Source organism: Podarcis raffonei, chromosome 13 (assembly GCF_027172205.1).
Source record: "Podarcis raffonei isolate rPodRaf1 chromosome 13, rPodRaf1.pri, whole genome shotgun sequence".
In the NCBI taxonomy this organism is placed as follows: Eukaryota; Metazoa; Chordata; class Lepidosauria; order Squamata; family Lacertidae; genus Podarcis; species Podarcis raffonei.
Genome location: NC_070614.1, coordinates 35,211,417 through 35,227,349, shown reverse-complemented (window position 1 = coordinate 35,227,349; position 15,933 = coordinate 35,211,417). Strand labels below are relative to the sequence as shown.

Sequence of the window (15,933 nt, the reverse complement as noted above, 5' to 3'; positions counted from 1 at the left end):
TATTTTAATTAATATATGCATTTTATGTGCATTTCCCTCAACATAAGCATTTTTGCACACACAGTTTGGCCGGCGAATTGCATCACACGGTTTCAAAGGGCAGCTGTGTTTTGGTTTGCGTATTGGTCCAAGAAGTGCCAGTTACGTAGCTTTTCATTAAAAGGCAAGCTAAATCAAATTTCTGCCCCATTCCTACAATTCTCAGGCATTCAGTACTCTCATTGAGCAACAGTTCCCAGCTTGATTTTAAGGAAGCTGTGATAGCTAAACCAGTGTTAAATCAGTTTTCATGAGGAGTCTAGATTATTATTATTACTATTACTACTACTAGGGACACATGGGTGGCGCTGTGGTCCAAACCACAGAGCCTAGGGCTTGCCGATCAGAAGGTCCCGGTTCGAATCCCCGCGACAGAGTGAGCTCCTGTTGTTCAGTCCCAGTCCTGCCCACCTAGCATTTCGAAAGCATGTCAAGCGCAAGTAGATAAATAGGTACCACTCCAGCAGGAAGGTAAACAGCGTTTCTGTGCACTGCTCTGGTTCGCCAGAAACGGCTTAGTCATGCTGGCCACATGACCTGGAAGCTGTCTGCGGACAAAATTCCGGCTCCCTTGGCCTATAGAGCGAGATGAGTGCCGCAACCTCAGAGTCATCCGTGACTGGACCTAACGGTAAGGGGTACCTTTACCTTTACTACTACTACACTACACAACTACTACTACTACACCATTACTACTACTGCAACTGCTACTACTAGCACTACTGTACTACTACTGCCACTACCACTGCTAGTACACTAGTACTACTACTACACTCCTACTGCCACTTCTACTATCCACTCTACAATTTCCAGAGTGGATTAACAATCAGCCCCTCTTCCTAGCGAACAGCCATGTAATAGATCCTTCAGGAAAGAGCATTGGGATTTCAGCAGAGGGGCTGGTCCATTGGGGTGAATGGCATTCCCCCCCCCTTAACCTCAGCTTGCCCTCAGCCAACCACCACCTGCCACCCTCTCACTTCCCTCTTGCCCAGAGGGTGGCACTGCCTGCCAGTTTCTTCCTCCTTAGTCCCTGCAGAACTACTCAGCAGGGAGGAGGAGGAGGAGGAGGGTGGGAACTACACTACAATTACTGTGGTGATTTGCCAGCCATCGGCTCTACAGCCAACTACTATTGACTTTTCCTTCTTCCTCCCTCCCATTCCCGATGGGCACTAGCCACCACTGGCATTCCTCGTTATTCTGTTATAATTTAGGGCTGCTGTACGGGAATTATGGTTGCATCCGCACGGCATTCCTGGGCTCATTCTGACATTCGGCCTGGATTTAATGTGCTTGGGAGAAAATTGTGGTCTTCGGGGCATGAACACCCTAACGTAACGTGTGAACGGGCACTCCCGTGCACGCACATAAACCCATGCTACTGCGCCGAAGAGCCAGGTTATCGCGCATACAAAGGCATTGGCTTAGCCTGGGCTGGATTTTTGAACCTGCTTTCAATTCTTAAACGGCAGATCTGTCCCCCACCCCCCTCTTTTGTTTTATTGTATGGAAAGAGCGTGAAAAGTTAGATGATTTGAGCCAGCTTTGCTGCGACGCCGATCCGGTTTCTCTTTTCTATCGATAACGTGGCGACGAATGAGATTTTCCAAGGGTTAATATGATAGAGCAGGGGAGCGCGAGAGGGGCTTCGGAGAGGAACCTTCCTGCTCCGCCTCTCTGGAGATGGAGGTGGGAGGGGGGCAGTGTTTCAGCAGGAGAATCAGGAGCTTGTGGTGGAGGCGAGGCAGTCCTGGGGTGAGTTAAAAAGAGGTCCCGGGAAGATAGAGAACGCAGCACCCATAGGGTGCTTTAGCTAGAGAGAGAAAAGGGAAATAGATGTAAATGCATAAATATCAAGGGGTGCTTAGCAGCTACCCCTGCGATTATTAATTTCCCAACCATACATGCTTTCTAATCAAGATTGTTACCATCCCACCCGCCCACCCCCGCAGACCAAAATCTCCTTTAGCTGCTTGAGTTTCCAACCTGTTCAGCTGAAAGGAATGTGCTTTGCTTTCAGAAAAGTTGTGCAATTCATGCATACAAATGGGCAGGAGAACAGACCTTTTATCAGCTAGATAATAAAGACACCCCTTGGATATCTCTACCATGGACAGAACTGAGTGCAGTCCTGAGTCAATTCTGGACTCATAAATACCCCATCCCTTGCCTGAGCCATTTTTGGAAACAGTTTGAAGCCAGGTTAAATGCCCTGGATTCCCCCAAACAACTCTGAAAAGTACTGGTTATGCAAAGAGTGATGAGGACATTATTAGAAGCCTCTGATTCCTTCCAAGAACTACAATACCAAAAGACTCTTGGGTGGGAACCCTGAGATTAAACAGGTTTCATTTAAAAGCATAGTTTGAGAATGTTGAGAGAGGGCCAACGTTGGTTCACTAGCCTCTCCCTAATCTATGCCAATATTTCTTTTTTTAACCATATCTCATCATTTCAGGCACAGTTGGTTCTCATCGCTCAGAGATGTCACATTACTCTGCAGATCATCATATCCTAATTAGGGCACTCACTTGATTCAAGAAATGCTAGTTGCTCCATCGTAGCTGTTTTAATTGATCGAATCCGCACCTTCATAAAACAACAGCCCTGGAGGAAAAAACTATTTTGCTCTTCATTTTTCAGTAATGCACACACACAGGAGCTTTCTTAAAGAGACGTACCCTGCTACGTAAGACCAAAAAGGAAAATGTCTTTCCTGAGATGGTTGCCTGCCAGCACACATGCTGTTTGTAAGTCCTTGCCTTAAAAAATGATTTTTTTTAAAGGAAAAAAAATCTGCTGCCTGATTCGTTCACACTTGTTATCGTACAAAATAATTTGTAATTGGCTGATCTGATGTCTATTTAAACGATGTTGCTGTTACGATTCTTCCACGGCTGCCTCAAATCGCCTCATGTAGTCACTGATGGATGTGAGAAAGGGAGTTTTGGGGAGCAAGAATGCAGGTTTGAAGAGAGTGTGAAGGTGGTACCATGAGAGAGAAGATGGCCACAGAGGAGGGGGCTGAGGCAGACCTGGGAGCTGTGACCCAAGCGCCACTGAGCCTGCAAGGCATTAAAATGGAAGAGCAAGCACCAGCAGCCCTCAGAATGGGGCAAGCCCTAGAAAAAGCAGGACAGGCTTCTTGTGTCCTCCGTGCCAGGAAGTTCTTGCAATGGAAGGTGTCTCCACTGGTCAAGGAGGAGCCAGATGCAGGAAGGATCCAGCGCTGGGAGGTCCAAGGCCCAGAGACAGAACATCCCCTTTCTTTTGGATGGGGGAGAGCAAGGCCCACCGAGGCTGAACCTTGGGATGACATCCTGGCACTTTTCGCTTCCTTTGAGCACGTGGCCTACGCCTGCCGGTGGCCGAGGGAAGAGTTGGTGGCCCGGCTTTTGCCAGCCTTGGGCGGGGAGGCCCAAGAGGCTTACCTCAGTTTGGACACTAGTGACAGAAGGGACTATGGGAAAGTGAAGGCAGCCATCTTGAAGAGGGAACCTGTGGCGTCGGAGAAGCGGAGGAGGCACTTCCGGCAGTTCCAGTACCAGGAGTCAAGGGGGCCGAGGGATGCTTGCCGGCGGCTCTGGGAGCTGTGCCATCGTTGGCTGAGGCCGGAGAGCCGAACCAAAGAGCAGATCCTGGAGCTGCTGATCCTGGAGCAATTCCTGACCATCTTGCCAGAGGAGGTCCGGAGCCAAGTTTGGGAGCAAGTCCCAGAAACCTGTGCCCAGGCGGTGAACCTGGCTGAGAATTTTTTGGCAAGGCAGCAGGAGGCTGAGAGGCAGGTACTCCAGGTGAGAGGATCCTGCAGTTCCTTCTTGATCCCTGGGGTCCCAAATTGGTCTAACCATGCGGGAAGTTTTCCTTAGGTGCTTATGCGAGGGGAGACAAAGCACCTCTCTCCTCCTGATCACCATCTAATAAAATCCTTCTCATGTAAAATGTCTTCATAAAGGCAAAGATGGTCAAAGCTGCTTTATGAGCTGTGAAAATCTGGTGCACGAAGGCTTGGAATAATATATTTAATTTGTATAGACTTTAGCTGTATGGAGAACGATGTAAGTGCTTTGCCCAAAGTTAGAAGCAAAGAATGTCCGTGTCCAAAGACATAAAATCTAAACAGACAGGACACAAAAGACAGGGAAGAGAATTAGGAGATCAGGAGTGGGGAACCTGCTGCCCCCCAGATGTTGATGGACTCTGGCTCCCATCATCCCTGACTACTGGCCATGCCAGCTGGGGCTGATGGGAGCTGGAGTCTAACATTGTCTGGAGGACCACTGGTTCCCCTTTCTCAGCTTACCCCTTGTGATGGTAAAAGTGAAAAATCCTACAGCTTCCTAATGTTTTTAAACCTTCCTGACTGTAAGGAGTCCCAGCTGAGGCTCCGTGTCATGGACTGGCTGGATACAGAGGAGGGGTGGGAGGCACTAGTTGGGAACCCCCAAGGAAAGAAGGCTCAGAGCCAGGGGACTAGTGTTGGGATGACGATTGGAGATCAGAGGGAGAAGAGGAACAGGCTGGGAGGAGGCAGTGTCAGAAGCTGAAGAGGTAACAGGGTTTAGTGAGTGGGGAGAATCTGTGGCAGAGAGAGGTCTAGAAGCAAAAGCAAGAGAGGAGGGAGGCAGCGATAAAGAAGTCAGGGGTCTTCCCCTCCTGCTGTGACCAGTTCCCTTCCCCTCTGGTATCCCAGCACCAGAAGGGGTTATGAAGAGGGAGGAGCAGAGACAGGCGTGCCAGCGGAGTCTCAGGTTGCTTGGGAAGGACCCAGAGAGAAGGAGATTTTGGCATCTTATGAGTAGAAGCAAAACCTACTCAGAAGAGTTGCTGTGCTCGTTAGGCCTGGCTTCCCTGAGCTTATAATTTGTATGATTTATTGCTGGCTGGCATCCTGACATTATGACATCAAATCACGCTGACTTGTGAGAGTCCCCAGTTCTGTCTCAAACCCAGTGAAGTCCTTTGCTCCCCCAAGCTGTTCCAGGGAGTTTGTGCCAGGATATCGAATGCTCATTCCTACCAGCCCTGTTCCTGCATTGAGCGGGACCTTCCCTGCAATTTCAGGTGTCAGGGCCATTCGAGGACACGCTCGTGAGTTCCCCAAGGGCAGAGCTGGCTCCGTCAGACACCAGGCAAAACCTCCTCAGGAAGGCCAAGCAGACAGGTGGTGGAGGAGATGCCAGCTCTCTGGGTGAGTAGTTGCTGCATTTTTGAAATTCAAGTTTACATAGGCATTGCCATCTTCACGGGCGCATAGCTTGTACTGTTGTTTTAACTTAGAGTGTTGAGTTTAACTTAGAGTATTGTTCTAAGTGTTAAGTAGCATGTGATTGGTGTGCCCCCCCCACAAAACCTAGAACTACCCCTACATTTGCCTCCAGCTCTTCCCTTGAGCTCTCCCCAGTTCTGTAAAATTAGTGTGCAGCAACCCTGTTCACAGAATTTTTTATGGGGCCATCCATACCAGCTGTTTCCGCCATGTCTTGGAAACAGCAGTACTATGTTCCAGTTCATGTGATGTCCCTTATTGGAGTTCCACTTCCTGGTTTTCAGGCCAGGGCTGATATCATTCCTTGTTCTCTTCAGCCAGTTTTGGCCAAACCACACTGTGTTTCTTTTCTGATGCAGGTTCCTCTGACACAGAGGCAACATGGGACTCACTGGCAGACGAAGGGGGCCGTGGCAAATGTGGGAAGAAAGACCCTTCTGCAAGAGCAGGTGGGCAGGGTACTAGACTGCTGTTATATACAGGAGACATCCAAATCATTACAGGGGAGGCTAACGGCTTGAGAATTATGCAGCACAAAGTTTTACCTTTGTCATGAACTTGCTAGGCAGTCTTAAGCAAAAGCCACTCTCCGTTTCAGATCCTTTCCCCCATGCTCAACACAGGCCAAATAATGTTGAGATTCCTGCATTGCGGCGGGGGGGTGTGTGTGTGGACTAGATGACCCTTGGAACCCTTTCCAATTCTATGTTTCTATGATTTTTACAGAGTTGCTATAAGAAAGCCAGTATGGTTAGTGTTGGACTAGGACCTGGGAGACCCAGGTTCAGATCCAGATGCAGCCATAAAGCTTACAGGGTGACCTTGTGCCAGTCACACTCATTCTCTCTCCTCTATTCCCCTTTATAATAATAAATTTTATTTATACTCTGCCCTCCCCAGCCAAGACTGGGCTCAGGGCGGCTAACACCAGATATAAAAACAATTGATTAAAATACAACTTAAAAACAAGATTAAAATACAACATTAAGATGCAGCCTCATTTCAGTAGAAACGCAAATCAAAAACTTTTTGGGGAAGAAAACATCCCCAAGCTACAATTAGAGAGCTACAATTCCCTGCGAAGAGGGATTGACTATTAAACCACTCTGGGAATTGAGAGTATTGCGAAGGGAATAGAATGGTTTCCCAACACCTCTTAGCACCCTGAATAAACTGCCCTTCCCATAATTATTTATGGGAAGGCATGCCCATTTAAAAGGGAATCACTGCGCTTGAGATGTAGGGTGTGAATGTGGGAGGAAAAAAACGAGAATTAATTGACTTGGCCAGTCATTGTCTTTGACGCTACCTGCTATTGGGCTCCCTACTTTCTGCCTTGCCGGTCCAAATGGGCACCAGCTGTTCCTTACATTAAACATTTATTTTCTTTTTATTCATTAGTGCATTTACACCCCACGCAGGGTTGGCTGGCTGCAAATACTCGGCTGTATCATTTAGAGCCTTCCTCCTGCCAGCTTCAGGCCTTCAGTCTTCTTTTCTCTCCGGCAGCTGGTAGCTGTGGAGCGGCGTTCGGATTCTCTCCCCTCCCTGCACCGGCCAGAAATGAAGAGTATGGAGAGAGGCTTGTGGGAGCTGAGGGGCTCCCAGCACACCTGGGCGCCGCCAGCAGGGACAGCGCGTACCTGTGTTCCCAGTGTGGGAAAGGGTTTCGTTGGCCGTCGGCGCTGGCCGTCCACCAGAGGACCCATACGGGGGAGAAGCAGCACCACTGCGCTGAGTGCGGGAAGCGCTTTGGCCAGCGTGGGCATTTGACGGTGCACCGGAGGATCCACTCAGGAGAGAAGCCGTATGCGTGTCCTCAGTGCGGGAAGCAGTTTGTCGACTCCTCTCACCTCACCAAGCACCAGAGGACACACTTGGGGGACAGGCCCCACCACTGCGCTGAGTGCGGGCGAAGGTGTGCCAATAAACGCTCGCTCGTGCAGCACTAGCGAATTCACAGCAGTGAGAAGTCCTAGGCCTGGGGACGAGCCTAGGCCCCTCTGCTGTAAGGCGGAAAGTGAGGAGCAATTAAAGAACCTTTTAATGAGGGTGAAAGAGGAGAGCGCAAAATATGGTTTGAAGTTCAACATAAAAAAAAAACGAAGATCATGGCCACTGGTCCCATCACCTCCTGGCAAATAGAAGGGGAAGAAATGGAGGCAGTGAGAGATTTTACTTTCTTGGGCTCCATGATCACTGCAGATGGTGACTGCAGTCACGAAATTAAAAGACGCCTGCTCCTTGGGAGAAAGGCAATGGCAAACCTAGACAGCATCTTAAAAAGTAGAGACATCACCTTGCCAACAAAGGTCCGAATAGTTAAAGCTATGGTTTTCCCAGTAGTGATGTATGGAAGTGAGAGCTGGACCATAAAGAAGGCTGATTGCTGAAGAATTGATGCTTTTGAATTATGGTGCTGGAGGAAACTTGTGAGAGTCCCATGGACTGCAAGAAGATCCAACCTATCCATTCTTAAGGAAATCAGCCCTGAGTGCTCACTGGAAGGACAGATCCTGAAGCTGAGACTCCAGTACTTTGGCCACCTCATGAGAAGAGAAGACTCCCTGGAAAAGACCCTGATGCTGGGAAAGATGGAGGGCACAAGGAGAAGGGGACGACAGAGGATGAGATGGTTGGATAGTGTTCTCGAAGCTACCAGCATGAGTTTGACCAAACTGCGGGAGGCAGTGGAAGACAGGAGTGCCTGGCGTGCTCTGGTCCATGGGGTCACGAAGAGTCGGACACGACTAAACAACTAAACAACAACAAGGCGGAGATTTGGCCCTCCAGGTATCACTGGTCTGTAGCTGCCATCATCACTGGCCATGCTGGCTGTGACGGAGGACCAAAGGTTCAGTTTCTCATTCCTGGTGTAACTGAAGAGAAAGGAGCCCGTTTCCACCCTTTGTCCCCCTGGGGGAAGAAACCAACAGATGCTCAGGGGTCTCTGCGGGTTTTCCTGTTGTTATTCTGTCTCTCACAGCTACAATAAACCTACCATTAAAATTATGGACTGGTCATTTCTTCGTCAGAGGGCAAATGGGCAAATTTAGCAGGGGATCAAATACTTTCCCCCCTCTCACTGTATATAGCAATGAGGAAGCATGCTTGGGTGAGCTGGTCCTGCAGGTCTGTTGTAGCAGCCAGCTGTGCCGAGTGCCCTGAATATCAAACAGAATTCTTCCCAGCCCTTGGAGCCCTTTTGGAATGTAAAAAAAAATGTTTTCTTTTAAAATTAATGCATTGACAAATAAGTGGATAAGAAGGCGTTCATGTTTCAGGAGCCTACTTGAAATATAAAGGGAATGACAGCTGAACCGGTGTTTGATTTGGTGGTATGTATGTCATTCAGTTCTGAAGGTGGGCTGAAGAATTTGTTGTTATATCTGCCTTCACAACATGAAAGCGTTTGTGACTGAATTTTACCCTAGGTCAGAGAGGTGTTATTGAGTATAGGAGGTGTGATCAGAATCCATATTTGTTTCTCTTAAAAACAGGCAGGACCTCTAACAGAAGAGGTGATTGTAAATGAACTTAATGGAAGATAGTCAGGTCTACCAGACCAATGGGCCTGTACATTTATCTCTTCCCCCTCCCCATTACACATCTTTTAGAGTGGTCTAAAATTTTGAGTTCTTCTCCAGGACCAACACTTGGGCAAAGTGACGTCTGGTGCCCCCCCCATCAATAAGTCCTGGTGGGCTATCCTGACTATGGCAAGGGCAAAAGCAGCAGTGGTCTAGGCAGCTTGAGGCAGCCATTTTACGTGGGGCATTGTGGGTAATTAAAATGGCTGGTGCTGGGCTAGAAAAATAATGATGACAAGCAAGCATCAGCGATGGACTCCAAGGATGCTTGGTAGTTTACCAACAGGAAGTCACTGTTAAGACAGTGTTCATGGAAGACAATCTTACTTAGCTACGAGCGACTGCCAAAGAAGAAGATGAAGGCGAGGTCCCCCGCTTAAGCGCTGTGGACCATCGACAGGACTCTCCTGGGAGATGGTAAACTCGCCTTTCTGGGAGGTATATTTTTCTTAAAAAATAAATAAATAGATTTTATTAAAAGATTTACTTGGGTTACAAAAGTTCATGCATTGTTTCTGTTTTCAGCTGATAGAGTCTTTTCTACAGATCAGTTATTCTGGGAGGTTTTTAAGCAGAGAAGTTTTAGTTGAGATTCCTGCATTGCCGGGGGTTGGAGTAGATGACTCTGGGGGTCCCTTCCCACTCTACAACTCCATGATTCCCTGCCACCCCCAGATCAGCTCAGCCCAAGGACACTCCAGGAGAGCAGTGAGAGAGCTAAAAGCCAGATTGTTGTGGGGGGGCATTAGGGATTCAAGGGGGCAGCATGAAGACGGCTCCTCTGCAGTGGGCGCTGGTTGCTTCTGCGGTCTAGAGGTACTTCGAGGTCAGCACCGGACAGCGATGAGGCCGTCTGCATGCTTTGGCTCAGCATCTGTGAGAGAGTGGTGGAAGCAAGGAGAGTTAGGCAGCAAAGCAGAAGCAGCAAAGAAGGGAAGGAGGTGTAGGAATGTTAAGGAAGGCAGGAGGGGATATATTGTTTTGATATCCCTTCTCACTCATGCTAGTGAATAAACAGCAGAGCACATTCCTTTTGCATCTGACTGGAAGTAAGTTGATGCTTCATTAGAATCCTTTAATTAAGCAATCCAGTCTGGCTTGGCCAGTCTGAATGGTTCTCGGTAAGTTTCCCCTTTACTTCCCTCTTAATATAATGACGACACAACACAGTCTTCTTTAAAAATAAGATTTATTTTTTAAACTCACATTCAGTTCACAGCAGTAATCTGAAGGCAGGCTTTATCTTGTGGTTACAGTGAAAAGAAGTCTGAGCTACATCTCAGACTTTCTGCTTGCGGGCTCCATCCTGTGTGAAGGTTGAGTCATGTGCTGGCTAAGAGCCAGAAGAGTGAGAGTCTAAGACATGGGTAGGCAAACCAAGGCCCCCCCACAAGGTCTGAGGGACAGTGGACCAACCCCCTGCTGGAAAAGTCTCCTGACCCCTGGTAAGAGTAAGAGTAAGAGTAGAGGAAAGTAAGGAGGAACGTGCCCCCGCAGCTCCCTCCCCCCAGACTCACTTGGAAGTTGACGGGGTCCACGAGCAGGTTCTGGACGGTCAAGGACGCTCAGGTCCTCGAGGGTGTCGACAATGTTGTCCACGAGGAGTCTGGCGTCCTTGTGGATAAACCAAAGTAGTTTCTTTCCCTGCAGGCTGATGTAGCCGGAGAGGTGCTACAGTAGGAAGGGAGAAGCGGGTGTGGGAGGTGGGGTGCGCGGCAAATAGCCTGCAGGAGATGAGAGTAAAGAGGAGAAGGGTCAGAACAGCGGCTTCGCCCGCGTGAGTGTGTCCCTGCCCGACGGGACGGGCTTAAGGGGCACAGGTCTCCTGCAGGTGCTGGGTAATATCATCATGGTGATGGCCACCTCAGAACCCAATTCCTAGGGACCGAGGTCCATTTGGGATCCACAATAAAGTATTTGAGGAGGCTGGGCCTCCACAAGACCAGCATCAGAGACCTCGCCCCCCAAAACATACCCAGCAATGAAAACCAGTCTGCACTCTGTTCCATTGAGGGTTCTCAGTTCTTGGGCAATTGGGAGAGTTCTTCCCCTTTGGGGTTTTTTCTTAACTTCCCTGTTGTTGTGCAAACCCCAGGGGTGTGGGGCCTCCCCCAAGCCTTGTGGCCCCTCCCACTTCTGTGGAGGCAGCGCTAGTTGGGCTCAGTAAGCAACTACCCTCTTGGCTGAAGAGGTAGAAAAAACAATCTGGGCAGCTTGGCAGGTCCTAAGCCCAGACCAGGAGGCTCTTGGTTCCAGGCCCCTTCCCTCAGGCCATGAGCCCACTGCTTGAAAGGGGACATCATTGCAAGCAAATATGCAGCTCCTCCTAACTGACTGATATTCCAAGGACGAAATGAGAGTAGCAGCACTTCAACCTCTGGCGACTGAACAACCTCTGATATCGTTCCTTGTTCTCTTCAGCCAGTTTTGGCCAAACCACACTGTGTTTCTTTTCTGATGCAGGTTCTTCTGACAGAGAGGGGACATGGGACTCCCTGGCAGATGTGGCAAGCGAGACCCTTCTGCAGGGGCAGGTGGGCAGGGTACTAGACTGCTCTGATATACAAGAGACATCCAAATCCTTACAGGGGAAGCTAACACCCTCAGAATTATGCAGCACAAAGGTTTTACTTTTGTCATGAACTTGCTAGGCAGTCTCAGGCAAGCCACTCTCCATTTCAGCTCCTTTCCCCCATGTTCAACATGAGCAAAATAATGTTCGCATTCCTGCATTGTGGGGGTTGGACTGGATGCTCTTATTCAGTTAGTTAGCCTCTTTTGTCCACCATTTTGTCTCCATTGCAGTGGTTCTATGAGGTAGCAAGATGGCTGCCATTGCTACCTCCTATTTCCATAATAATTAATTTTTGTACCTCTTTCAACTGACTGGGTTGTTCCAGCTACTCTGGGTGACTTACTAAAGAATTACTGGGCGGAGGCCATGACTGTTCAAGTGTTATAATAGTGTTTTGAATGTACAGTCGTACCTTGGTTTTCAAACAGCTTATTCCTCGAACGTTTTGGCTCCCAAACGTTGCAAATCTGGCAGTGACTGTTCTGGTTTGCAAACTATTTTTGGAAGCCGAACGTCAGACGGGGCTTCCTGAAGCCAATCGGAAGCTGTGCTTTGGTTTCCAAACATTTTGGAAGTCGAACGGATTCTGGAATGGATTCCATTCGACTTCCAAGATACAACTGTGTAGAGCCGGTGTGGTGAAGTTGGTGGTGTGTGGTTTTAAGACATTTGGAAATAATAGAGAAAATGCAGGAACAAAAATATAAGACTATCTCCGGACCAGCCAGAAAATGGGAAGCCCCATTCAATTAATCAATATGAAATGTTTAATTGGATTGTTTTTATTTTTTTTATTTTGGATATGACATGGCAAGATTTCATATGTTCTTAATTGAGATGTTATTAATGAAAAATTAATAAAAAATTATTTATTTATTTATTTATTTTAAAAGAGGCCAATGAGAATCCTTCTCTCCTCTCTGATGAGCCTCCAGCCTGGGTCCTGGGCATTGCCGGCTAAAAGGAAGCCCTTCTCAAGAAGCAAAATGGTGTTTCCTGCCATCTTGGGCCCCTCCAGGCCTGCAAGCTCCCCTGCTATAGAGATAGTCCCCCGTGGAAGGGGCATTCCCTGGAGGTGGTGGAATCCCTTCCTTGGAAGGTTTTAAGTAGAGGATGGATGGCGGTCCGCCAGGGACGATTTGATTCCGGGGATTGGACTAGATGACTCTGAGTGTCCTTCCCAACTCCATTATTTCCCCGCACCCCCCACCCCGTTCAGCCTAAATACACTCCAGGAGAGCAGTGAGAGCTAAAAGCAGGTTTATTGGGGTGGTGGGGTGGGGAGGGACGTGGTCGAGGCTGCCACGTCCAGGCGGCACTTCTGCGGAAGGCGCCGGCTGCTTCTTTCGCCTAGCGTTATATGGAGAGCACCCCGTTGCCGAAGCACGCAGCCGAGCTGAAGATGCCCATTTCCACCTGGATGTCTGGGCTCGGCACCTACAGGAGGGGCGAAGGCGGGGAGCGTTAGAGAGGACAGAAAGGGGCGAAGGAGGTACCCACGTCCGGAGCCCCCGCCCAACGGGGAGGGAGAGAGACTCACCCTGGAGTTGACGGGGTCCGCGAGCAGGTTCTGGGCGGGCAGGGCGCTAGGGTAGTCGAAGGGGGGGGGCCGATTAAGTTCAGGCTGAAGCTGTAGATTAATCTGTCCAGAACATCGATCAAGGAGGGGGCTCTACGGGAGGAGGGGGAGAAGAAGGTCAGCTTGCGGGAAACGAGAGTAAAGAGGAGAAGGGTCGGGCCATGGCCTCGCCATCGGGAGAGGGTCCCTGCCCGACGGGGCGGGCTTACCTGGGCACAGCCTGGGCGCCGATGTCTGCGGAACGGGACGGGATCTCGGCCCAAACGGGCTGCACGTGGCTCTGGTTGACTCCGCTCAGCTCCATCCTGCCAGCTCAACCTCTTGGTGCCGTCGGAGCAGGGGCAGCCCTTTTATCACCGCCCGCCCTGTCTCCCGGGTGGCGTCTCCCTCGGCCTCTGCCAGCGCGTCCTTGCCTCCCACGGCCTCGGCAAGGATCCGGGACGGGGCGCACGAGCCCTGGCAAGCGAGCATGCTCCTCGCAATTCCCGCTGCCTGCTGCCAGGCGGACACCGTCGAGCATCTTCGCTGAACGCTCCCTGGGCGATGATGACTCGGTAGTCCTCACACACACACACACCCCGCGAGGTAGGCCAGTCAGTCTTCTTCCCCCATTGCTGTGCACGGCAGAGGGGCACGAGGGGAAGGGAGGAATGGGGCCTCCCAGAAAGCCGTGTGTTATGTACTGAGTTGAATAGGATCCAAACTGCAGCAGTCTGATTGGTCCTAGAACAATAGGATCCAAAAGGCAGCAGTCTGATTGGTCCTAGAACAATAGGATTCAGAATGCAGCAGTCTGATTGGTCCTAGAACAATGCAGCAGTATGATTGGTTGGGAGGAACCACCCAATCATGCTCCAGATAGAAGTGAATCCACAACCTGATTGGCTTACAGTAGAATTCCGGAATTAGCCAATCATGTGCAGCCCATTGTGTAAATAATGTATATAAAGCAGATACTTTGAGGGGACTTTCATTCATTCCTCCTCACCACTATGAGCTGAATAAAGAGCATGAAATCACTTGGTGACTCTGAGTATATTTCACCGTGCGCGGAGGTTCTCTCTCAGGTCCTCGCCTGCGGGGGTGGAAGCTGCGACCCCAATCGAACCAAATGGGTCGCTCCTTTGTCCGCCAGGCCAGTCGCCAGCAGGACTGCAGATGCGGGAGAGAGGAAGGATCAGTCCCTCCAGCTGAATGGGGGCATTTGGTCCTCGACGTCCTCGCCCCAAGGGACTCCCAGGAAACTTGCCTGGCAAGAAAGAAGCGGGGCGGGTCCTTGTGGGGATCAGGACAGGCGAAGCAGCAGGAAAGCAGAGACAGTTCTCCCCATTCCAAGCCACCCAAAAGGGGAACATATTGAGGGTGGGGCTGAGAATCTAGTTCAGTTTACTTACAAATACGCAGGACTGAAGAGTTCATGCAAGGCCTAAGAGGTTTATGGAAATAAACAAAGGAGCAGATTTCAAGCAACAACTTGGAACATAAAAAGAAAGAACAAGACTTACCCAATCTATAGTTCAGCCCAGTCTAATTGGGGAGGTTAAATATATGTGGGAAGCAGACTGGATTATTAGAAATATATTTTAGGTTACTAAACTGCAGCCCAGTTCCAAACTGGACCATTTCCTACCAACCCTGAAATGAGAAAGAAGAATTTTGTTTACTTGCTTATTCGTTAATTAGGATTCCAGGGGAAATGGTCCAGTTTGGAACTAAGCCCCAGTTCAGTAGCCTAGAAATTACAACTCAATTATGCTGGGCTGAACTATAGATTGGGTCAGTATTATTCTTTCTTGTTCCATTCCAAGTTGTTGCTTGAAGTCTCTTCCTTTGTTTATTGTCATAAACCTATTTAAGGGAAAGCCTTGCACAAACACTTGGGTATTAAACAGATGCCCCTCTTTGTTCAGTATTTGGTGCTGGACACAGCAAGTGGTGGAACAAGATTCTTCCAGTGGATCTCAAGGAACACAAACACCACCAACACCAACAAAGAGGGCGCCTCTAATCATTCCAGTTTTATACTTGAAAGAAGTACAGTAACAAGTTTAAGGAGCAGGTGCAGATTCAGAGTGACTATGTGTTGAGAGTGCAAAGTTGGAGGCAGCAGGGAGCCCTCAAGACTGTCCTGGAAGGAACTCCAGGGGATCAGCAACCAGGGATGATAAGTTGACACCTTCGCCACAGACTGCAACCAAGGGTTCATTTCCTGTGTTCACCAAAGTGGGTGGTCATTATAGGTGTCCAGGGTGGGTCACCTACACAAACATTCCTATCCACACCAAACCAAGTACTGTAGTTATTAGAGGTAATAGAGGCCATCATGCAGGGACCTGGCCATGTATTCCTATCCAAACACAGACGTACACTTTTGGTGCACGCTTATGAGGGGCAGAGTGGGTGTAGGCCACATCTATGAGAAGCCAGAAATGTGAGTGGAAGCAGAATTCCCCGGTTCAGCTGACCCAGAAGCTAAAAGAAGAGGAGCGTGTGTGACCTTGCAGGCCATTTCTCCCCCTGTCCACGAAAGGCTGAGCATGGAAGCCAGGCAAGAAGACACCTGCAGAAGAGTCTCTTGGGAGGGCAGCTGTGGGGGTAATGTGGGGCTGGTGCTCTATGCAGGCTTGCCATACTGGGGGAGGGAAGGAGGAGGAGAAGGCGTGAGCACTTTGGGGCATCACAATTTTGCATGACACCCCCCCAAGAAAACAGGATGTCCCAGAATATTGACGGGTATGTGCCAGCCACAGACCCCCTAGGTGAGTTTTGCAGACTACCAATTGGGAACCGCTGATCTACAGTATTCCAAGTGTTTTTGCACCACAGATTTGTAGAATGGCATTCTGGTAGCCACAGTCTTGTTTTTAAATGCATTTTC

General features: G+C 49.4%; 1 protein-coding gene and 1 long non-coding RNA gene across 5 annotated transcripts; one reads left to right on the top strand and one right to left on the bottom strand.

Moving 5' to 3' along the window:
• Positions 1-1,980: 1,980 nt before the first annotated feature.
• Positions 1,981-7,310, top strand: LOC128400737 (zinc finger and SCAN domain-containing protein 16-like). Of its 4 annotated transcripts, none has more exons than XM_053363186.1 (4): positions 1,981-3,836; positions 5,107-5,233; positions 5,671-5,760; positions 6,821-7,310. In XM_053363186.1, the coding sequence occupies exons 1-4, from the start codon at positions 3,036-3,038 to the stop codon at positions 7,261-7,263; spliced, it is 1,461 nt and encodes a 486-aa protein (XP_053219161.1). In that variant the 5' UTR covers positions 1,981-3,035; the 3' UTR covers positions 7,264-7,310. The 4 variants fall into 4 exon arrangements, with proteins under 4 accessions (XP_053219161.1, XP_053219159.1, XP_053219163.1 ...); XM_053363184.1 differs by having other exon boundaries at positions 6,713-7,310; XM_053363188.1 differs by lacking the exon at positions 5,671-5,760.
• Positions 7,311-12,719: 5,409 nt separating this feature from the next.
• Positions 12,720-13,078, bottom strand: LOC128400744 (uncharacterized). The gene is made up of 2 exons (XR_008327367.1): positions 13,017-13,078; positions 12,720-12,913 (listed from the first exon to the last, which is right to left on the bottom strand). It is a non-coding gene; the product is annotated as an uncharacterized LOC128400744 (long non-coding RNA).
• Positions 13,079-15,933: the final 2,855 nt, after the last annotated feature.